Consider the following 24909-nt stretch of genomic DNA (forward strand, 5'->3'; position numbering starts at 1 on the left):
TGGCATTTGAGAGACGGTATAATGTAGTGGTCCAAAGTAGTCTTTGAATTTTGAAAGATATGGAGTTGAATTCTAACTGTGCCCTATTTGTCCCTGGAGAAGATCTGTACTCTCTTGGCCTGAGATTCTTCCTTTGGAACATGAGGAAAAATAATATTTATGACTCATAAGATTTTTGTAAGGATTAAATGAATTAATGCATGAGTAGTGTTATCAAAGTGACCTTAATAAATGTTACTGGTTGTTGAGTTTAACAGCAGACACTAAAACTAAGGAATGACACCAGACATCTCACGGATGATGAAAGATACCAGAAGATAATGAAAAGATTATGCTGGAAGACAACAAAATGATATCTTCAAAGTGCTGGAAGGAAATACCTCAGCTTAGAGTTTTCTACTCTGATAATTTATCATTCAAGAGCAAAAGTGAAATAAAGATGTTTCAGAGGAAAAAAAGACTAAGATTACCACTTACGTCATCAAGAAGGAAACGGAACCCAGCAGGAACAACTGGGATGCAAGTGAGATTTACATGGCTCCATCAAAACATGCATTAATGACAGGAAAGAGTACTGGAAAGTCCCTTAATTGTGCTGAAGGAGGACAGCAATGTCAATTAACTTCACAATTAAACTAAGTAAAAACTTTTAAAATGTAAGAGTACAGGATTCTGGGAAGGTGGTGCAGTAGGAAGCATTAGGAAGACTTCTCTCAACCCAGACAAAAATTATACTGGCAGAATCTTGCCTGACATAACTATTTTGGAACTCTGAAGTCTACTGAAGGTTTGCAACTTTGAGGGGAAGGTTTGAACTGTAAACTGTAGGTAATTTCAGTTTAGATAGGCAGTAGCTACCCACCCCTCACTCCCCATGCCCACAGCAGGCAGCTGTAAACATGTTCCTGGAGCAGCCTGCATGCAGCCTGTGGGAGACAGGGTGGGCACTGAGGACCCTGTCCTCCAAACACTGGGGATCTGTCTTCTGACCATCAATTGCTGCTTCTGATCTCAGAGGTGTAAATAGATTAAATTCTGCAATCAAAAAACAGAGATTGGAAAAACGGATTAAAAAACCCATAATCCAACTATATGCTGTTTACAAGTGCTTTACTTTATGTCCAATGACAAAATAGGTTGAAAGTGAAAGGATGAAAAAAGATATTCCATGCAAATAGTAACCAAAAAGAGAAGTAGCTATAGTAATATCACACAAAATAGACGTCAAATCAAAAATGTTACAAGAGACAAAGAAGGACATTATATATCAGTAAAAGGTTCAGTAGAGCAAGACAATACAACAATTATAAACATTTATGTACCTGATCACAGATCATCAAAATATATGAAGCAGATATTGACAGAATTGAAGGGAGGAATAGACAGTTCTATAACAATAGTTGGAGACTTTAATATCTCATACTCAATAATGGATAGAACAACCAAACAGAAGATAGCTACAGAAACAAAGGACTTGAACAACACAATAAATCAACTAGATCAACAGACATACATATATAAAAGTCCTAGCCAGAGCAATTAGACAAGAAAAAGGAAAAAAAAGCATCCAAATAAGAAATGAAGAAGTAAAATTATCTCTGTTCAAAGACAATATGGTTTTATACATAGGCAAGTCTTCTCTTGAGAATTTGGCACTTGAGATTGAACCAAGTGGTGGTGGATGCTTGAGCTAAATTGGGGCTACAGCAGCCATAACAAGTGGTTTGAAAATGAAGAAGCAAAAGAAGCCATGAGAGAGGGAGGGAGGAAGGGAATAATGTCCTTTGTTATCTTCTAGAAATTTTATAGAGTTATAGTTTATGTTTAAGTCTAAGGTATATTTTGAAAGTTGTAAGATCATCTCAAAAGACACAGAAAAAACATTTGATAAAATTCAACATCCGTTCATGATAGAAACTCTTAATAAATTAGGCAGGGAAGAAACATATCTCAACATAATAAAGGCTGAGTAAGACAAGCCCATACTCAATGGTAAAAGGCAGAAAGCTTTCCCTCTAGGATCGGGAAGAAAACAAGGATACTTATTCTCACCACTCCTACTCAGCACAGTACCAGAAGTCTTAGGTAGAGCAATCATGCAAGAAAAAAATAAAATTAAAGGTATCAGAATTGGAAAGGAAGATGTAAAATTGCCTCTATTTGCTGATGACATGAACCATGAAAGAAAAATTGATAACTTTATTAAAATGAGAAATATTTGCTCTGAGAAAGGCACAGGTAAGAGAATGAAGAATCGGGTCATGTAGACTGGGAGAGAATATTTGCAAAACATATCTGATAAATGACTTGTATTCAAAATATCTTTTAAAAACTCTTAAAACTCAACAATAACCAAACAACCAATCCAATTAAATAAATGGGCAAAAGATCTGACCTCTTTACCAAAGATGTACAGAAGGCAAACAAGCATAAGAAAAATATGTTCATTCATGTTTCCATACCATTATACGTTTTTCAAAACTTACAGAACTTTATATAACACAAGTACTGAACCTTAAAGTATGCAAGTTTAAAAAGTCATTTAGGAGGTCAGGGGAACCTAGGAAGAGGAGCAGACTGTGACAAGAGAGTCTACTAAATTACAAACGTGTGAAATAACTTCAGTGAAGGGGAGGGGGTGGAAAGGGCACTGACCTAGTAATTTTAAAAATAAGTGGAGCCGGGCTTCCCTGGTGGCACAGTGGTTGAGAGTCCGCCTGCCCAATGCAGGGGACACGGGTTCGTGCTCCCGTCTAGGAGGATCCCACATGCCGCGGAGCGGCTGGGCCTGTGAGCCATGGCCGCTGAGCCTGCGCGTCGGAGCCTGTGCTCCGCAACGGGAAAGGCCACAACAGTGAGAGGCCCACATACCACAAAAAAAAAAAAAAGTGGAGCCTGTAAGACTAAAGGCAAAAGAAACTAAACATAAGCACTGTATTCTAGGGTTAAAAATTCTGATACTGCTATATATTTTACATATACTGGAATTGAACAATTAAGTAAACAGATGACTGGTGATAGAAGCTAGGATTAGAGTCTCACTGTTGGAGTGTGAATTTACAAATAAGCAAGGAGAGGAGACTAGGATGAGTCATGTGGTAACAGATTAGAGTCTGAGACATCAGTATGTTTAGCTTAATATAGATACAAAGGGTACATACAGAAATATTTACCTACACGTGTATATACGAAGGTTAGTATTGATATATACACCTATATTTCTTTGCTCTGTCATCTAAGAGGGCCTAAAACAAACAACACCCTAGTAGCAACGAGCACACCTTCACCCAGATCTTGGTTTCTAACACCATTCTCCAATAAAAGAAACCACAGATCCTGAGAGAAATGGCTGATTCTAGGACTGGGGCAGGAAATATACAAGATGAGCCTGGAGCTTCTTGTGGTGCGAGAAAGGAAAGAGCTCAAAATGAACAAACCCCGCCCTCCCCAAACACACACATTGATGGGGATATGTAAAAGAAACACAGGAGCCAACTAAAAGAGCTCTTAATGGCCAAAGCTAGAATCGTTTGGGCAAAAGTAATAAAGATGAATTGGATTATAACCCAAAGTTATAAAATAAATATCCATGAGCCTATACTGATATAAAAATGATTGAATAAACTAATAAATGGGAAGAAGAGACAAACCTGTGCAGAAGAATTCCAAATAATTTATGCAGATATTCCACCCTCAAGGATGTGGAGTATAACTCTCACTCCTTAGGTATGTGCTGAATATAGACTTCCTTCCAAAGGAGACAGGGGAAGGAAGAATTTTCCTACAGAAAGGGAGAGGGGAAAACAAACACTGACAAACACTACCACAGCTTGCTGATCGAGGTCAAAATCAAGGGACCTTGATATGATGTGATGAAAATAGCACTCTACCTCTGTGATCTTCTTCCTAAAAACCCATAACGCAAGTCTTATGAGAAAAACATTGGACAAACTCCAGTAGTGGTGCATCCTACAAAATACCTCCTGACCACTCCTCAAAGTTATGGGATCCCAGAACAGAAAAAGGCCATTAAGTGAAACCTAAGGAAATCTAAACTAAGGACTTCAGTGAATAATAATGTATCAATATTAGTTTATTGATTGTAACACATGTACTATATACCAATGTAAGATGTTAATAGTAGGCCAATCCAGGGCATACAGTAAACCTCTGTACTATCTTCTCAGTTTTTCTGTAAATCTCAAACTGTACTAAAACATAAAGTTTATTTAAAAAAAATAAGGAATTAAGTTTAAAAACAATGCTATGTGGATTCTGCAAGCCATGCATATAACCTACCACTTGGTTTCCACAAACAGTGAACCACTGTAATTGGACATTACCAATATGTAGAAAGGACTTCACATTTCTGAACTAAAATGATCAAAGTATATCAGATTCATCATGGTCTTACGAGTTTGCAGACTGACAGTTACATTTAAGTTGCTAGGCTGGAAACCCAGAAGCAGATGGCTGACTGTACCTCCTTCTCCCAGCCAGCCCCTCCAAATCACACAGACAGGTTGACTCTCCTCTCACCAACTATCTGTAGTCATCTCTCTGTCCCTCTAGCTCAACCCTGGAACTGGAATATGCTGACTTATTTATCTCAATGTGAGTCTTTTTTATCTTTCCTTTGTTCAAAGTCAGAAACTCTCACTGAACTTTCTACTCCCATCTACTCCTCCACCCACTTAAAAGACCTACTTCTCATCAACAGCAGAAACTCCTTTATGTTTGTGTTTAGTCTGAACATCACTTCTAAATAACAAAACTGTTCATAGAGATATTAAAAAGTAATCATCCATTAAAAAAATATTCCACTATTAGAATTCAGAAATGCTTTGCATGTGGTGTAGCATATGGCAATGAAAAGATCACACTGCACTGCAAATGACCACAGAGTATTCTGGGAATGGATAGAGTCATACAAATTATAATAAACTCTCCAGAGGCTAAGTCATGTTGTGAACCTTGCAAATTTAATGCAGGATCTTTAAAGGTCATCTAAATATAGTCAACCCATGCTTGGGGTCTCTCTAGAATTTATTTATTTATTTATTTATTTATTCGTTCATTCATTCATTTCCAATTCACCTTACATTTTGAGCTATCCTGGTTCAAAGAGAATTTCAAATTTTTGAAATGGGTAAAGAAAGAAAGGCCACAGTTTGGGGATTTTCAATGCTGCACTTTCTGGCAATGTTCTTATTTTTGCTAGCCCACTTTACTAGAATCAAAAAAGTACAGTACAGTAGGCAGGAGAGACTTTCAAAAGCATGAATGGGCATCAGTTTCCTGTTGCAGAAAAAAAAGAGGAATGGTGAATGAGAAAACAACTGGATTTAACAACTAGCAGGTTACTGATGACCTATAAAATAGCAAACTCAACAGTAAATATTCACCGAATAAATGCATGAGTAAATAAATAAGGAAGAAGGTAAGTAGTTACCAAAATTAGCAAGGAAGACGGAACAATGTCTCTGATTTCAGAAGGCAAGACAATGAATAAGGAAAGAAAATGAAGGTGAAGAGCTTGTTAATTCACTAAACAAACACTGAGAATCTAACATGTACCAGGTACTCTAGGAGGTGCTGGGAATGACAGCCCTTTTGTTCCAGGAACCCTAACTTCTTAGCGAAAACAGCCTTATAGATGTGCATATAGCTCTGAAAGAAGCAGTCCCCAAGGAGGTTTGTTTTACAGTTTTAAAAAGCAGAAATTCACCAGATGAAGTGGGGTAAGGAGGGCAGGTCTAGCAGAAGAGATACCTTCGGCAAATACACAGAGGAAAGAAACAACATGGCAATGCCTAGTAAAGGCCCGGGGAGTGGGTGTGAAATGAAACTGAAAGGACTTGATTGTGAAGGCCATTAAAACCAAATAAAATGTTTAGGTTTTTCCCTTGCATGCTCTGTAAGATGGCATGTGTTTCAAAAATACAGCAGAGAAACAATAAACTTGGAATTGGCAGCAAAAACAATGAGGATGTTGAATAGTCAATGCCCACTCTCAATTATTTGTAGACTAAATGATCTGTTTTGTGGATTTTGTTTTTGTCTTTTTCCTTTGGTTATAACTCTGCTTTTACTACCCTTAAAAAGGCATTCATCTGTAAATTGCTAGCTTAATTATTAAATGGGATTTGATGGGGTCTGATTAGGATTAGGAAAAGATCTTTTCATATAAGTTTCTGAAAAATCTTTCCAGCAACACTACAGAGGTACCCATGCAACCATACTGGCTGACACTTTTAACATAAGCAAACAAAATGAGTTTACGTGCAAATAATCTAATAATAACAAACAGTGCCAAGTGGACTGGTTATTACTGTTCACTGGGGAGATAGTAAACAAAAAACAATAAATGTCAAAACTGTCTAGTCATATGTCTTCTGTTCTGGACAAGAAATGTATTTCTACAGCTAAAACCCCTAGATATTATATATAAAACAAACATAAGAAGGCTCTGAAAGGTGGAGATAAGAAGGCAGGTTGGCTAGGGACTGCAGGACCTAAGGAATGTAGTGATACATTCCCTGGGTTTTAATTTTGGCTCATATATCCTGGATTGTGTGCGAGAATTCAGAAGCCTGGTTAAAGCCCACAACCTAGAAACACCAATGAGCACTCACAATTAAAAAAAAAAAATTAAGCCTCAGATAAGCCTCAGATTAAGCCTCCCTAGCCAAAGGACTAGGAAAAGGGCAGCCAAGCAAGTCAGAAAATTTTTACATAATAACCATCCTAGGCCAAGAGAAAAACTGGCCTCATTCTCACCCCAGTCAGCAAACACCTAGTGGGGATCCTAGACTTCCACATTCGCCCAGCTGTACTGAGCTGTACCCTCCCCCTCCCACTGCTGGGGAGGTGTCAGAGAAGGTACAGTGGGGAATCCTGCCATCCCGACCCCTCGCTATTGTTTCAGTGGAGACCCTATAGAGATTGGCAGGGTACATTAAAAAAGCACCAGCCAACTGTATATTGTCTCTAATAAGAGACTCACTTCAAATATATGATATAGGTAGATTGAAATTTAAAAGATAGAAAAGATATACAATGTAAACATCAATCAAAAGAAAGCAGAAGTGGCTATATTACTGTCAGATATTGTACACTCCAAGGCAAAGAAAATTTATAGGAACAAAGAGGGACATTACATAAATGAAAAATAGGTCAAATCCACCAAGACGATATAGAAATCCTAAATGAGTATGCACCGAACAACACAGTTGCCAAATATATAAAGCAAAATCTGACAGAACTGAAAAGAGACATAGAAAAACCCACACTTACAGTTGAAGACCTCAACTCTTCTCACTCAATAACTGATAGAACTATATAGATAATCAGCAAAGATACAGAAGAACTCAACACCACCAACAACCAACAGGATGAAATAGACATTCACAGAACACTCACCCAACAACAACACAATGTATATTCTTGGCAAGCGCACAAAAAACATTTACCAAGATAGACAACATCCTAGTCCACAAAACAAACCTCAACAAATTTAAAAGAACCAGATCATAGAGAGTATGTTCTCTGATTATAAGAGAATCAAACTTGAAATCAATCACAGAAACACAACAGGAAAAAAAAAAAACCCAAATACTAGGAAACTAAACCACAAACTGCTAAGTAATCCATGGGCCAAAGAAGAACATTTAGAGCATTAAATGTTTACATTAGAAAAGAGGAAAAGTCAATAATTGAAGCCCTTACCTTAAGAAACAAGAAGCAAAGAAACCCAAAGTAAACAGAAAGAAGGGCATAATAAAGAGAAGCGTAGGAATAGATGAAATTGAAATCTGAAAAACAGAGAAAAACCTATGAAACAAAAAGATAGTTCTTCGTTTTTTTTTTAAAAAGATTTTTTTTTTTTGATGTGGACCATTTTTAAAGTCTTTATTGAATTTGTTACAGTATTGCTTCTGTTTTATGCTTTGGTTTTTTGGCCACGAGGCATGGGGGATCTTAGCTCCCCAACCAGGGATTGAACCTGCACCCCCTGCATTGGAAGGCGAAGTCTTAACCACTGGACAGCCAGGGAAGTCCCCAAAACATGGTTCTTTTGAAAAGACCAATAAAATCAACAAACTGAATAAACCAACAGAAACAAAACAGAGAAGACACAAATCAACTAAATCAGAAATGAAACAAGACGTTGTACAGACATTGAAAGGAAAATAAAGTAATACTATGAACAATTTATTCACATAAACTTGACAATTTAGATGAAATGGACCAATTCCTTGAAAAGTACAAACTACCACATCTCACCCAAGATGAAAGATAATCTAAATAGCCTTGTAACTATTACAGAAATGTAATTCATAATTTTAAAACTCCCCCCAAAATATGCTTCTAAGCCCAGACAGTTTCACTGGAGAATTCTACTAAACATATAAAGAAGAATTAACACCAATTCCACACAATCCCTCCTAGAAAACAGGAGGAAACCTTTCCCAACCTGCTTTAAGAGGCCAGTATTACCCTAATACTAAAATCATAGACAATATAAAAAAAGAAAACTACAGACCTATATTTCTCATGAACACAGAGGCAAAAATCTTTTAAGAAATATTAGCAAAAAGAATTCAGCAATATATAAAAAAGAAATACACACTATGACTAAGAGGGGTTTATTCCAGGGATGCAAGCATGGTCCAATATTCAAAAATCCATGTAATCCATCATATTAATGGGTAAAAGAAGAAAAATCACATGTTCATAGCAACAGAGAAAAAGGATTTGACTTAATAATTTTATTGTGAATAAACACCCGTTCACAACAAAACCCCTCAAAACACTAGAAATAGAGGGAAACTTCCTCAATTTGGAAAAGAGCAAGTATAAAAAACCTACAGCTAACATAAAATTAAACAGTGAAAGGCTAAACGCTCTCCCCCTGAGATAGGAAAAAGATAAGAATGTCTGAAATCACTGTTCTTATTCAATAAAGTACTCAAAGTCTTAGTAAACGTAATTAAGTAAAGGAAATTAAAGGGATGCCAACTGGAAAAGAAGAAACAAAACTGTCCCTTTTTGTAGAAGATATAATGGTCTATGTAGAACACCCCAAGAAATCTACTAAAAAAATCCTGCTAGAAAAAATAAATAAATCAGCAAGGTTGCAGGATATAAGATCAACATACAAAAATTAATTCTATTTCTACAGAACTCAATGAACATGTGACAACTGAAATTAAAAATGCAATACCATTTATAATTGCTAAAACAGAAAAATACTTAGGTATAAATCTAACAAAGTATAGGACCTGTATGCTAAAAGCTATAAAATGCTCATTAACGAAATCAAAGATCTAAATAGACCATGTTCATGATATGCAAATTAAGACCCATTGAGATCATGACAAACCTGTTAGAACAGCTAACCTAAAAAATGACAATATCAAATGCTGGTTAGGATGCAGAGAAACTGGATTTTTCATGCATGGCTGTGCTTGATATTCTTCATGGCTGAGGTGCTGTGGCCCTCACTGCACAGCCTGGTGTCAGAACTCAGCAGGTGTCTAATAAACACTTACAGAACTAAACTGGCCTGAATGAGATACGGTGCCATTTATTTCCCCTATGTCCATGTTTACACTGGGAAGAGAGAAGAAATCTTAGAGACTGAAGTCAAGTATTGGTCTAACATAAAATTTCCCAGTTTTAAACTCTTCTTTGAATGGCGTCAGTGGTATCAAAAGATGTCCTGTGGTACAAGAAAGACCAATGGACTAGAGGGCAGAAGGCTGTGGGTCTAGATTTGGCTCAGCCACTTTATGAGACTTTAAGGAAGTCTCTTCACCATCTGATCAGTTTCCACAGGGAAGAAGTGAGGTAAAACGTGTCTCCCAATCTCAGAAGTGATATTCTAATCCCAAATCTCATATTATTTCTATAAATAATTTTCTACATACATTGTACATAACACAATAAGATAAGGTACATAAGGAGACAAGGCAACATAACTGGGAACCAACAGATAACAGAAACAAATCCACAGAGATTTTATTTTTTATTTTATTTTTATTTTGTCACAGCTTACCCTTCCCCCTCCCCATATCCTCAAGTCCATTCTCTAGTAGGTCTGTGTCTTTATTCCTGTCTTACCCCTAGGTTCTTCATGACATTTTTTTTCTTAAATTCCATATATATGTGTCAGCATACAGTATTTGTCTTTCTCTTTCTGACTTACTTCACTCTGTATGACAGACTCTAGGTCCATCCACCTCATTACAAATAGCTCAATTTCATTTCTTGTTATGGCTGAGTAATATTCCATTGTATATATGTGCCACATCTTCTTTACCCATTCATCTGATGATGGACACTTAGGTTGTTTCCATCTCCGGGCTATTGTAAATAGGGCTGCTATGAACATTTTGGTACATGTCTCTTTTTGGATTATGGTTTTCTCAGGGTATATGCCCAGTAGTGGGATTGCTGGGTCATATGGTAGTTCTATTTGTAGTTTTTTAAGGAACCTCCATACCGTTCTCCATAGCGGCTGTACCAATTCGCATTCCCACCAGCAGTGCAAGAGTGTTCCCTTTTCTCCACACCCTCTCCAGCATTTATTGTTTCTAGATTTCTTGATGATGGCCATTTTGACTGGTGTGAGATGATATCTCATTGTAGTTTTGATTTGCATTTCTCTAATGAGTAAAGATGTTGAGCATCCTTTCATGTGTTTGTTGGCAGTCTGTATATCTTCTGTGGAGAAATGTCTATTTAGGTCTTCTGCCCATTTTTGGATTGGGTTGTTTGTTTTTTTGTTATTGAGCTGCATGAGCTGCTTATAAATTTTGGAGATTAATCTTTTGTCAGTTGCTTCATTTGCAAATATTTTCTCCCATTCTGAGGGTTGTCTTTTGGTCTTGTTTATGGTTTCCTTTGCTGTGCAAAAGCTTTGAAGTTTCATTAGGTCCCATGTGTTTATATTTGTCTTTATTTCCATTTCTCTAGGAGGTGGGTCCAAAAGGATCTTGCTGTGATTTATGTCATAGACTGTTCTGCCTATGTTTTCCTCTAAGAGTTTGATAGTGTCTGGCCTTACATTTAAGTCTTTAATCCATTTTGAGCTTATTTTTGTGTATGGTGTTAGGGAGTGATCTAATCTCATAGTTTTACATGTCCCTATCCAGTTTTCCCAGCACCACTTATTGAAGAGACTGTCCTTTCTCCACCGTACATTCCTGCCTCCTTTATCAAAGATAAGGTGACCATATGTGCTTGGGTTTATCTCTGGGCTTTCTATCCTGTTCCATTGATCTATCTTTCTGGTTTTGTGCCAGTACCATACTGTCTTGATTACTGTAGCTTTGTAGTATAGTCTGAAGTCAGGGAGCCTGATTCATCCAGCTCCATTTTTCGTTCTCAAGATTGCTTTGGCTATTCGAGGTCTTTTGTGTTTCCATACAAATTGTGAAATTTTTTGTTCTAGTTCTGTGAAAAATGCCAGTGGTAGTTTGATAGGGATTGCATTGAATCTGTAGATTGCTTTGGGTAGTAGAGTCATTTTCACAATGTTGATTCTTCCAATCCAAGAACATGGTACATCTCTCCATCTATTTGTATCATCTTTAATTTCTTTCATCAGTGTCTTATAATTTTCTGCATACAGGTCTTTTGTCTCCTTAGGTAGGTTTATTCCTAGATATTTTATTCTTTTTGTTGCAATGGTAAATGGGAGTGTTTCCTTGATTTCACTTTCAGATTTTTCATCATTAGTATATAGGAATGCCAGAGATTTCTGTGCATTAATTTTGTATCCTGCAACTTTACCAAATTCATTGATTAGCTCTAGTAGTTTTCTGGTAGCATCTTTAGGATTCTCTATGTATAGTATCATGTCATCTGCAAACAGTGACAGCTTTACTTCTTCTTTTCCAATTTGGATTCCTTTTATTTCCTTTTCTTCTCTGATTGCTGTGGCTAAAACTTCCAAAACTATGTTGAATAAGAGTGGTGAGAGTGGGCAACCTTGTCTTGTTCCTGATCTTAGTGGAAATGGTTTCAGTTTTTCACCATTGAGGACGATGCTGGCTGTGGGTTTGTCATATATGGCCTCCATTAGGTTGAGGAAAGTTCCCTCTATGCCTACTTTCTGCAGGGTTTTTATCATAAATGGGTGTTGAATTTTGTCGAAAGCTTTCTCTGCATCTATTGAGATGATCATATGGTTTTTCTCCCTCAATTTGTTAATATGGTGTATCACATTGATTGATTTGCATTATTGAAGAATCCTTGCATTCCTGGAATAAACCCCACTTGATCATGGTGTATGATCCTTTTAATGTGCTGTTGGATTCTGTTTGCTAGTATTTTGTTGAGGATTTTTGCATCTATGTTCATCAGTGATATTGGCCTGTAGTTTTCTTTCTTTGTGACATCCTTGCCTGGTTTTGGTATCAAGGTGATGGTGGCCTCGTAGAATGAGTTTGGGAGTGTTCCTCCCTCTGCTATATTTTGGAAGAGTTTCAGAAGGATAGGTGTTAGCTCTTCTCTAAATGCTTGATAGAATTCGCCTGTGAAGCCATCTGGTCCTGGGCTTTTGTTTGTTGGAAGATTTTTTATCACAGTTTCAATTTCAGTGCTTGTGATTGGTCTGTTCATATTTTCTATTTCTTCCTGATTCAGTCTTGGCAGGTTGTGCATTTCTAAGAATTTGTCCATTTCTTCCAGGTTGTCCATTTTATTGGCATAGAGTTGCTTATAGTAATCTCTCATGATCTTTTGTATTTCTGCAGTGTCAGTTGTTACTTCTCCTTTTTCATTTCTAATTCTACTGATTTGAGTCTTCTCCCTTTTTTTCTTGATGAGTCTGGCTAATGGTTTATCAATTTTGTTTATCTTCTCAAAGAACCAGCTTTTAGATTTATTGATCTTTGCTATCGTTTCCTTCATTTCTTTTTCATTTATTTCTGATCTGATTTTTATGATTTCTTTCCTTCTGCTAACTTTGGGATGTTTTTGTTCTTCTTTCTCTAATTGCTTTAGGTGCAAGGTTAGGTTGTTTACTCGAGATGTTTCCTGTTTCTTAAGGTGGGATTGTATTGCTATAAACTTCCCTCTTAGAACTGCTTTTGCTGCATCCCATAGTTTTTGGGTCGTCGTGTCTCCATTGTCATTTGTTTCTAGGTATTTTTTAATTTCCTCTTTGATTTCTTCAGTGATCACTTCATTATTAAGTAGTGTATTGTTTAGCCTCCATGTGTTTGTATTTTTTACAGCTCTTTTCCTGTAATTGATATCTAGTCTCATAGCATTGTGGTCGGAAAAGATACTTGATACAATTTCAATTTTCTTAAATTTACCAAGGCTTGATTTGTGACCCAAGATATGATCTATCCTGGAGAATGTTCCATGAGCACTTGAGAAAAATGTGTATTCTGTTGTTTTTGGATGGAATGTCCTATAAATATCAATTAAGTCCATCTTGTTTAATGTATCATTTAAAGCTTGTGTTTCCTTATTTATTTTCATTTTGGATGATCTGTCCATTGGTGAAAGTGGGGTGTTAAAGTCCCCTACTATGATTGTGTTACTGTCGATTTCTCCTTTTATGGCTGTGTATTTGCCTTATGTATTGAGGTGCTCCTATGTTTGGTGCATAAATATTTACAATTGTTATATCTTCTTCTTGGATCGATCCCTTGATCATTATGTAGTGTCCTTCTTTGTCTCTTCTAGTAGTCTTTATTTTAAAGTCTATTTTGTCTGATATGAGAATTGCTCCTCCAGCTTTCTTTTGGTTTCCATTTGCATGGAATATCTTTTTCCATCCCCTCACTTTCAGCCTGTATGTGTCTCTAGGTCTGAAGTGGGTCTCTTGTAGACAGCATATAGATGGGTCTTGTTTTTGTATCCATTCAGCCACTCTGTGTCTTTTGGTGGGAGCATTTAGTCCATTTACATTTAAGGTAATTATCGATATGTATGTTCCTATTCCCATTTTCTTAATTGTTTTGGGTTCATTATTGTAGGTCTTTTACTTCTGTTGTGTTTCTTGCCTAGAGAAGTTCCTTTAGCATTTGTTGTAAAGCTGGTTTGGTGGTGCTGAACTCTCTCAGCTTTTGCTTGTCTGTAAACGTTTTAATTTCTCCATCAAATCTGAATGAGATCCTTGCTGGGTAGAGTAATCTTGGTTGCAGGTTTTTCTCCTTCATCACTTTAAGTATGTCCTGCCACTCCCTTCTGGCTTGTAGAGTTTCTGCTGAGAGATCAGCTGTTATCCTGATGGGGATTCCCTTGTGTGTTATTTGTTGTTTTTGTCTTGCTGCTTTTAATATGATTTCTTTGTGTTTAATTTTTGACAGTTTGATTAATATGTGTCTTGGTGTATTTCTCCTTGGATTTATTCTGTATGGGACTCTCTGCGCCTCCTGGACTTGATTAACTATTTCCTTTCCCATATTAGGGAAGTTTTCAACTGTAATCTCTTCAAATATTTTCTCAGTCCCTTTCTTTTTCTCTTCTTCTTCTGGAACCCCTATAATTCAAATGTTGGTGCGTTTAATGTTGTCCCAGAGGTCTCTGAGACTGTCCTCTGTTCTTTTCATTCTTTTTTATTTTGCTCTGCAGCAGTTATTTCCACTATTTTATCTTCCACCTCACTTATCCGTTCTTCTGCCTCAGTTATTCTGCTATTGATCCCATCTAGAGTATTTTTTATTTCATTTATTGTGTTTTTAATCAATGCTTGATTCATCTTTAGTTCTTCTAGGTCCTTGTTAACTGTTTCTTGCATTTTGTCTATTCTATTTCCAAGATTTTGGATCTGGGAAATAGAATCTTGGATCATCTTTACCATCATTATTCTGAATTCTTTTTCAGGTAGACTGCCTATTACCTCTTCATTTGTTAGGTCTGGTGGGTTTTTATCTTGCTCCTTCCCCTGCTGTGTGTTTTTCTGTCTTCTCATTTTGCTTATGTTACTGTGTTTGGGGTCTCCTTTTTGCAGGCTGCAGGTTCGTAGTTCCTGTTGTTTTTGGTGTCTGTCCCCAGTGGCTAAGGTTGGTTTAGTGGGTTACTAGTGGAGGGGTGGAGGGGACTAGTGCCTGTGTTCTGGTGGATGAGGCTGGATCTTCTCTTTCTGGTGGGCAGGTCCACGTCTGGTGGTGTGTTTTGGGGTGTCTGCGGACTATTTATGATTTTAGGCCACCTCTCTGCTAATGGGTGGCGTTGTGTTCCTGTCTTGCTAGTTGTTTGGCATAGGGTGTCCAGCACTGTAGCTTGCTGGTCGTTGAGTGAAGCTGGGTGCTGGTGTTGAGATGGAGATCTCTGGAAGATTTTTGCCGTTTGATATTATGTGGAGCTGGGAGGTCTCTTGTGGACCAGTGTCCTGAAGTTGGCTCTCCCACCTCAGAGGCACAGCACTGACTCCGGGCTCCTCAATTTGGGATGATGTGTTGTCTATTCATGTATTCCACAGATGCAGGGTACATCAAGTTGATTGTGGAGCTTTAATCCGCTGCTTCTGAGGCTGCTGGGAGAGGTTTCCCTTTCTCTTCTTTGTTCTCACAGCTCCTGGGTCTCAGCTTTGGATTTGGCCCCGCCTCTGTGTGTAGGTCGCCGGAGGGCGTCTGTTCTTCGCTCAGACAGGACGGGGATAAAGGAACAGCCTCTTCGGGGACTCTGGCTCACTCAGGCCGGGCGGGAGGGAGGGGCACGGAGTGCGGGGCGAGCCTGCAGCGGCAGAGGTCGGCGTGACGTTGCACCAGCCGGAGGCGCGCCGTGCGTTCTCCCAGGGAAGCCGCCCCTGGATCCCGGGACCCCGGCAGTGGCGGGCTGCACAGGCTCCCGGAAGGGCGGTGTGGACAGTGACCTGCGCTCGCACACAGGCTTCTTGGCGGCGGCAGCAGCAGCCCCAGCGTCCCACGCCCGTCACTGGGCTCCACGCTTTCAGTCGCGACTCGCGCCCATCTGTGGAGCCCCTTTAAACAGCGCTCTTAATCCCCTCTCCTCACGCACCAGGAAACCAAGAGGGAAGAAAAAGTCTCTTGCCTCTTCGGCAGCTCCAGAGTTTTCCCGGACTCCCCCCCGGCTAGCTGTGGCACATTAGCCCCCTTCAGGCTGAGTTCTCGCCGCCAGCCCCAGTCCTCTCCCTGCGCTCTGACTGAAGCCCGAGCCTCAGCTTCCAGCGCCGCCCGCCCCGGCGAGCGAGCAGACAAGCCTCTCGGGCTGGTGAGTGCCGCTCGGCACCGGTCCTCTGTGCGGGAATCTCTCCGCTTTGCCCTACCCAGGTATGTGGGGAGTTTCTTGCCTTTTGGGAGGTCTGGGGTCTTCTGCCAGCGTTCAGTAGGTGTTCCGTAGGAGTTGTTCCACGTGTAGCTGTATTTCTGGTGTATCCGTGGGGAGGAAGGTGATCTCCCCACAGAGATTTTAGATATTGGAGTTATCAGATACAAACAATGAAACAGCTGAAATTTCCAGTATTCAAGAAGATAAAAGCCAAGCTTGAAAATTTCAGCAGGGAACTAGAAAGCATACAGTGTGATATATCATATTTGAAACAAACAAAAAAAAACAAATTATTTAACTGAGAAACACACTATCCAAAGTTTAAAAATTGGTGTGGCATTTAATAGCATATGACAGCTGAATCAAAAATTAGTGACTTGGAATACAAATCAAAAGAAACTGTCCAAGTGAAATAAAAAATACAATAACACATGTTTAACTGGAGTTCCAGAAGAAAAATACTGGGGAAGAAGAAATATTTAATGAAATGAAAGTTAAGAAGTTTTCAACCAATGATGGAAAGTATCAACCCACAAATTTATGAAGCCCAAGAAGTCCCAAAAAGGAAAATAAAAGGAGTTAACATCTAGACACATTAGAGCATAAAACCAAAGGGAGAGAAAAAGAAACCAGAGGGAAGAAAACAACAAATCACCTTAAAAGAGGCAACAAACTAACAGCTGACTTTTCATCAGTGGAATTTAAAAGACAGGGGAGTATCTTTATGGTGTTGAAAGGAAACAAATGCCAACCTAGAATTTGATACCCAGATAAAATATACATTTTCAGACAAAAACTGAGAGTATGCCATCAGCAGACCTCCACTACAGGAAATTTTAAAAGGTGCTTTTTGGGCAGAAAGAAAACAGTCCCAGATGGTGGCTCAAAAATGCAAAAAGGAACAGAGAACAAAATCATGTTTAAAATGCAGGTAAATCTAAATAAATACTGACTACATAAAGCAATTAACAATACTGTCCTTACACACATTTATAATTAATATACACAACAATGACAGCATGAGTTGGGAAGGGAAAAATGGAGGTTGTGTTCTAAAGTCCTTGCTTTGCACAGTTACAGAGTAAAAGTATTTTAACACTAGACTGATTAGTCAAGTTTGCATGTAGTAATTTCTAGTGCACCCACTAAAAGAATAGAAAAAGTATACAATTCCCAGCCTAACTGGAGGAAAAATAAGACCTACTGTGGCTGAGAAAATGAAAGAAGTGCAGAAAGAGAAGGAAGAGGGGTTCCAGAAGAAGCTGGAGAGGCAGACAGAGACTGATCACATAGGACCCTAGGGGTCACATTAAGGATTCTGATTCTCATGCTAAAAGCAATGGGAGGTCAATCAAAGGCACCTAAGCAGCAGAGATCTACATTCTATAAAGACATCTTTGGCTATGGTGTGAAGACCTTATGGAAGAAGACAGAACTTTACTACCAGTGTCAGGACTATTTCCAGAGCACTGCCCCTCCAATCAAATAATTTGTTTTGAAGGTACTATCTTACCTAAAAAAGTAACAATGAATAAAAAGCTAGAAAATAAAATTCAGGTTTTTTTGCTTTAATTTTTAAGATTTACTTTGTAAGTTAATTGTCTTTGCAGCTACTTTATTAACATTTCAAATACTAGGTAGCCTTTATTTCTTTGCTCCTTAATGCTCCCAGTACGTATTCTTCTGTCTAAATATTTAAGTCTGACAGATCATTAGGTCAGATATATACAATCTAATTGGGACCAAGCCATGAGGGCCTTTTAACCTCCTGTTTGTTTGAGACTAGACCACGTGAAATTTTAATTGAGTGATTCTAATATTATTAAATATCATTAACCTGCAAAGCTGTTCAGGAAGCCACTTAGGTTGTGGAGGAAGGAAAAAGTGAGATTCGTGTTCAATTAAGCCTGACTTTACTTGCATACAGAGCATTTTTATAAGAAAAGGTAGCCCATTCTTCATTACCTTTTTGGTATCAATTTATCTTTATTGTGATATAATTCACAAACCATAAAATTCAACCTTTTAAAGTATACAATTCAGTCGTTTTTAGTATAGTCACAAAGTTGTGCAACCAACACCACTAAATAATTCCAGAACATTTTCATCACTCCAAAAAGAAATCCCATACCTATTAGCAGTCACTTCTCAGTCTGCTCTTCCCCCAATTTCCAAAAACCACTAAACCACATTCTGTCTCTAAGGATTTACCTATTCTGGACATTTCATATAAATGGAATCATACATTATGTAGTCTTTTGTGTTGATTTTTCATCAGAATAATGTTTTCAAGGTTCAACCATGTCCACTTTTTTAAAAAGCACTTTTTAATGGAAAGTTTGAACAGGAAACTAGGCAGAGGAGTAAAACAAACCTCTGTGTATCCATCATCTAGCCTCAACAACCTCAACCTATCCACACACCCACATACTTCTTATTTTGTATCATTTTGAATCAAATCCCAGACACTATATTATTTCTATATAAATATTTCAGTAAGGACATATCATTATGATCGCTACTCTAACACTTGCCTTCTGATTGGGTGTTTTTCTTTTTAATGGCCTACCTCTACTAAAAACTGAATTTCTCCTTTGCTAGGCATTATTTACTTAAAAAATACATTAAATTCAGGCACTCGTTCTGTCTAATGAAAACTCTAAATGGGAAAAAGGAAAACCTAAATCCCAGAAATATTTCTGCAGAGGCCAAGATTCAAAGTGATCTAAAATTTGATAAACACCTCAATATTTCTTCTGGCAGTCAGAAACACTCATATGGGGGTTGTTTACTATTTTCGCTTTCCCTTGTCATTCTGGGAAAGGACTAGAGGTTATTACAAGGGTGTTTTGTTTTGTTTCTCAGTATACACCAATTACAAGGCAGAAAGCACTTCAGGTGCCTGGGTGAGGTCTGAAAACAAAGCAATCTCACACAGAAAAGACAGTTTATGAGTCCAACAGACTGAATTCGGGGCTTTCTTAATGTTTGTTTTAGGAAAGGTAGCAAACAAGTAGATATTCATTATAATAAGGTGAGGGGAAAATAAAGAGAAAAGAGAGCAGGAAGGACAAGGGTGATGGAAGAATGCATACTTGACGGGTTCTTACCTTCTTGTGAGCTATCAGGAGGCAGTTGGAATGTTCGTGTTCACAAGCAATTTCATAGTCAGGGATCAGATCCACCAACTCACAGACAAAGCGCACCACTTCTTCGTGCCAGGGCACGTTGGCCATGGTAAGACTGCTTGCCGAACTCTCTCCACAGTAGGTAACACCCTGTGGAAACATTACAACAGTCAGAGACAGCTACAGACTTATTTAAATGTCACAGAGGAGAAGCTTCAGAGCCAAAAAGGCTTCTACAGGTCAACCAATCCAATCCAAGCCAAGCCAATCCATATCTTAAAGTGAAGAAAGCAGTACAAAGATGATAAAATTTGCTTGGAAGCTCATACAAGTATCGAGTGACAAAGACAGCACTGGAGCTCCCAGGCCAGTGCTCTTTACACTCTGACAATCCTGATGCTTCTTGGGTACTTGTGCTTTATGCTACATCACCATCTACACTGTCTAGTCACAATAATGTATCTGAACTAATAACGTATCTTTCCATTCAGATTCATTTGTGCACCATAACAGATCAATTCTCATGGGATTATAATCCCCTAGTACAATAATGGAGGTATAGTTGACATCCATAAAAATTCAGTGAATAATTTACTGACTGGGAAAATAAGATGAGCTCTTATATTTTCTAGTATAATTTTGATTTGAGGTTGATAAACATTCTGTAAAGGGCCAGATAGGGATCCCTTTCAAATTATTCTTTTGGAATCATTCTAAGGAGATCACTTTGTAATGCATTTTTATGTGGATATGTATAAACAAAGAATCATGCCAAAATGAAAATACATGTGTAGAAATACATATACATATATATATATATATATATATACACACACACAGATATGTATATATATATACCTTTACACACACCTACATGTATATACGTGTTATCTACCCCTAGAGAAATTCCCATTCAGTACAAATGCAGTAAGATAAATTGGTTTTTAACTCTTTTTAATTCTACCTGACAGCCCAGGCACGTGAGACACAAAAGTTTTATAACTAAGTTTTCCATTTGGTAAGTTACATAGTGATGTGATTAATGACTAATTTTCAATACTGACTATCGTAACGTTGTAGGCTCTCTAAATACCCAAGAAATCAAACTTTCTCGAAAACAGACTCGAATAGTCTGGATGTGCTGCTACTAAGTAGGGAATAACTAAAATAGAACGAAGTTCTCTCTCACTCGCACGCTCTCTCTCTCCCTCTCTCACACACACAGACTGGAGGGGATAGAATGACATTAAATGAAAAGCCCACAATGAGCACTGCAGAGTGACCCTGACCCTACAGATGGCAGAACTGGGAGGGGGCCAAAAACTCAGATGAGTTCTGCAAAACCCTCTACTCCAGATGGCTGTTCAAAGACTACTTACTGGGGTACTACACTGAGATGACCTTTGCTGAACATAAACTAGAGGAGACCCAGCTTAATTACAATAATCAAGAGAAGCTTCTCTATGAGCCCACTGATTTACAGAATTCATTAAACTGAATTTGGGTTTTAGCTGAATAAAAAAAAGCAAATAATAGTTAAAAAAAATCTTTAAGTGTGGCTGAAAAATGGTACTAAACTTGCCCAAATACATAAAATGATTTATTCATAAGTCAAATTAGTCATAAAAATGAATTTACTTCACTTTAAATACTGTTTATGAGGGATGAAATATATGAACAACCATGTAGATACTGCTTAATTCAAAGGAATTTATTTTTTTAATAATACTTCTCTTATTTATTTATTTATTTATGGCTGTGTTGGGTCTTCGTTGCTGTGCGCGGGCTTTCTCCAGTTGCAGCAAGCAGGGGCTACTCTTTGTTGCGTTACGCGGGCTTTTCATTGCAGTGGCTTCTCTTGTTGCAGAGCATGGGCTCTAGGCACGTGGGCTTCAGTGGTTGTGGCATGTGGGCTCAGCAGCTGTGGCTCGTGGGCTCTAGAGCACAGGCTCAGTAGTTGTGGCGCAAGGGCTTAGTTGCTCCATGGCATGTGGGATCTTCCCGGAATAGGGTTCGAACCCGTGTCCCTTGTATTGGCAGGCAGATTCTTAGCCACTGCGCCATCAGGGAAGTCCCAGGAATTTATTTTTAATATTTAAAATGTTAGTTCATTGAAGCAGAGGTTTTAGGTAAGATCTTTTTTTTTTTTTTTAATTTATTTTGGCTGTGCTGGGTCTTAGTTGCAGCATGCGGGCTTCTTAGTTGCAGTATGTGGGATCTAGTTCCCCGACCAGAGATGGAACCCAGGTCCCCTGCATTGGGAGCGTGGAGTCTTACCCACTGGATCACCAGGGAAGTCCCTAAGTAAGATCTTATATTCATGACAATGGCTTTGGAAAATACTTTAATATCGATTATTCAGCAATATTAAAGCATGAAATGCTAAGGAGAGATTTGGTTTGGAAAGGAAATGAGAGAATGATTGCCATAGGTCATCACTATGCCTTCACATTATACTCTTCTATACGTTAGCATGATGCTTTATTGTTAACAAAGCATTTTCACGTAAATCTTCTCATTTTAGCCAGACAAAGCCCTCGCAGGTGGGGAGTGTGGGTAACTTCCTGAGCCGACTGCGGAGGCCGAGCCTGAGTGTGACAGAACTGCCATGGGTAGAAACTGGCCTCACTGAACGGCCTCCCTGAGCCCTCCCTCAGCTGGGCTCCTCAACACCTCCCTCCGGTCCTCCCCACAACATGGGCTACTTCACTTCATTGCACACTGCGGTCTACCGACCACCCGCCCAGACTGGATTCCTGATCGCACTTGCCCCTGAATAGTCTAAAAACGTTTCGCTTTCCCTCACATGGCAGCTGCCTGCCACCTTCTCATCCTAGCACCACCTTCCACTCCCACCCCGTTTATCACCAGCACCAAGTTCTTGCCTCACAACTTTGGAAAAACAAAGTCCTCAAGAAAACAGATGGGTATAATGTGGCAACTGAAAGCACTCATTCCAGAATTCCAAAAGCTGAGAGGTGACAAGCAGACCCAAAGAAAGTTCCAGAAGAGCAGGACCACTTATGCATCTTCCTGTTTGTAGTGAAAAGTACAACCCACACCATTACACTGGTGACTTCTGGATGGACCATTCTGCTTCAGGACATGGGGGCCATCAGGTCTTTTTCACGGGCTGCTTACAAAGTTTACCTGGGGATTCAAAGTCTGTGGGAAGAGCAGTATTGTGGCTCTTGATATTCTAATTAAACTGACTGGTTGTCAAAAGACTCCTGGTATGATTGTTTTTGTCCCTGATAGTTTGAGGAGAAATGTCTTCATAACTTTTTGCAGCAATACATGTCACTCCTTTATCTTAAAAATGCTTCAATAGCTGTCCCCCCCACCAAAAAACCAGCCCACGTTTCTCAGCCTAGCACCTGAAGCCTTCTTACTGGACTGCCCCACTCAGCATCCAGTCTCTCCCTGGATAAATTCTCCACCATCTCTTTGATTTTCGGCCAGGAACCCCAATCCCATCTAATCCCAATCTCATCATACCCTGTGCATCTCTCTTCTCAGATAACTGGCATAACTTTGATGTGTCTAAATCCTAAGCTCTTAGAGAATGGGGGCCACACCGTATTCTTCTCTGTACCCCCAACTAATCTATTCTAAAGAGCAAGTCACATGTTCCTCTATGACATTAAACTCCAGAACTCTTTTCTGATCTAATACAAAATTTAATTCATATTTTTCTACACTTTAATGATTATGAACCAACTGATAATCACTGGTTAGGTATTGCTACATACACGAACAACTGGTAATACTCCCTACGTTTGTGTGCAGAAAGAGATTGAGACTATGCTAAGACATTTGTTTTGCAAGATGCATTCTGCAAGGATTGAGTTCTATAGACAGTCATGGTGCTAATGCGAAGAGAGTTTTAAATCATTTGACAACAAATAATTACTGAGCACTTACTCTTCTCAAGGTGCAGTGCTAGGCAGAGAATACAAAGACGGTATTTCATTTACAGATGGATTGTGTTATGAAAGCTTTTCAATAAGGCAGATGTTTACAACACGAAACACATTTTCACAAACAAGTAAGCAAATAACGATGGTTAAGCTTCCCAGGCTAGCAAATATAGGTCTACTTAAGCCTAATGAAGCTAAAATACATAATAATTTATAGGTAATGGAACAGAGAAATATTTTACAAGACTAGCAGTGAAAGAAAAGAGAAAAAATCAATATAATAGAGAAACAGCTTCTATTGATTCATTTTAAAATAATGTCCTTGATGGAAAGTGATCTAAACATTTACTGAACCCAGGCATATGTTACCCCTTTGAATTCTCAAAACAAGTCTATTAAATTGATAATAGTATTCTAATTTTAATACTGAGGAAATTTAGGCTCAAGGAGGATAAGTAACCTGTCCCAGGCTAAATGAATACATTTTAGGAATGTATCAAAGCTTACACAACTTCCCCACCTGAGACTATGAGAAACCCCCCTGAACCCTCCACATACACACACACACACATCCAGGAAATCCAGGAAAAGGATATGAATGGTATCCGAGAGCCTCAGGTATTTCACTAGCCCAGGGTCACTTTGTATTATCAATTTCACATCTTCAGGGCATTTATGCGACCTTGAGGCACTACTAAATTTTAACACCAACGTCATTTCAGGGTTAGGCCCTGGGAGACTTTTTGTTTTTACCAAAAGCATAGGTAAGGGATAAGCCTCCAAGTACCACTCTGTGTCAGTGGGTGAATTTTTTCCTAATTCGTCCTTTCACTAAAGGTGAAAGGGCCTAGTCTTCTGCCACATCCTGTCTCTACTGGAGCTGCAGAGTACCACCAGGCAATCTCCCTTTTTACAGCCCCTAAGGAATTCCCTTACGGACCTGACAGATTGACTATTCTCTCAAAAGTATGTTTACCATAACATTTAATTCTAAGTGTTTGCTTTTGGAGGAATTTGAGGTTATCTTAGGCTGCCATATTGCTAGCTCTTACCAAATGTTTTTTGGAGAGGCTTTATTACTATTATTTTTAAAACGTTTCCATTTTAGAAAATTTTACTGTAATAAGACAACAACAAAAAGCTGCCTTTTCAGACATTAAATAGTTTAACCCTACTGAACAGGAAAGCATGCCTTCTCCATTTACTGATTTCATTTCAATCATTTGAATTATAAAAGTAATGCATGTTCACTGCAACAATTCACACAACACAGAAATATGAAGAGTAAAACAAGCCTTTCCTTCCCCTTCTCCCAAATCGTACACTGTTAATGATTTGATATGCATCCTTCCATACTTTTCTTATATAAATGTATCTAAACATGTACTGTTAAAAATTTGATCAAGTAATAATTAGTCTATAACTCATTTTGTTTCTTAATAGTATACTATTTTCTGTAAACATCCCTTTTCCTACTTCAGTTTAAGAGAAAGATACTTCATTAACTTGCTGGACAAATGAGAGATGAATTTAATAAACCATGTGATCTAATCCTCAAAGGCCCAGGTACTTGATATTACAGGTCTCCTACCAGAGACAACTGA

The 24909-nt window shown here is 38.4% G+C and overlaps 1 protein-coding gene across 5 annotated transcripts in view; it reads right to left on the reverse strand.

Moving 5' to 3' along the window:
* Window positions 1–24909, reverse strand: part of LOC309817126 (S-adenosyl-L-methionine-dependent tRNA 4-demethylwyosine synthase TYW1) — a 228545-nt gene that overhangs the window by 76152 nt on the left and 127484 nt on the right. For 4 of the 5 annotated variants that reach the window (XM_082645113.1, XM_082645114.1, XM_082645111.1 and 1 more), the window contains exon 15: window positions 19368–19535. In XM_082645113.1, coding sequence (XP_082501239.1) covers window positions 19368–19535 — 168 coding nt within the window. Of the gene's footprint in view, window positions 1–971; window positions 1036–19367; window positions 19536–24909 lie in introns of those variants that run through there. The other variant, XM_082645112.1, reaches the window with a different exon arrangement.

This window comes from Mesoplodon mirus (genome assembly GCF_964341445.2).
Source record: "Mesoplodon mirus genome assembly, chromosome: 15".
Lineage (NCBI taxonomy): Eukaryota > Metazoa > Chordata > Mammalia > Artiodactyla > Ziphiidae > Mesoplodon > Mesoplodon mirus.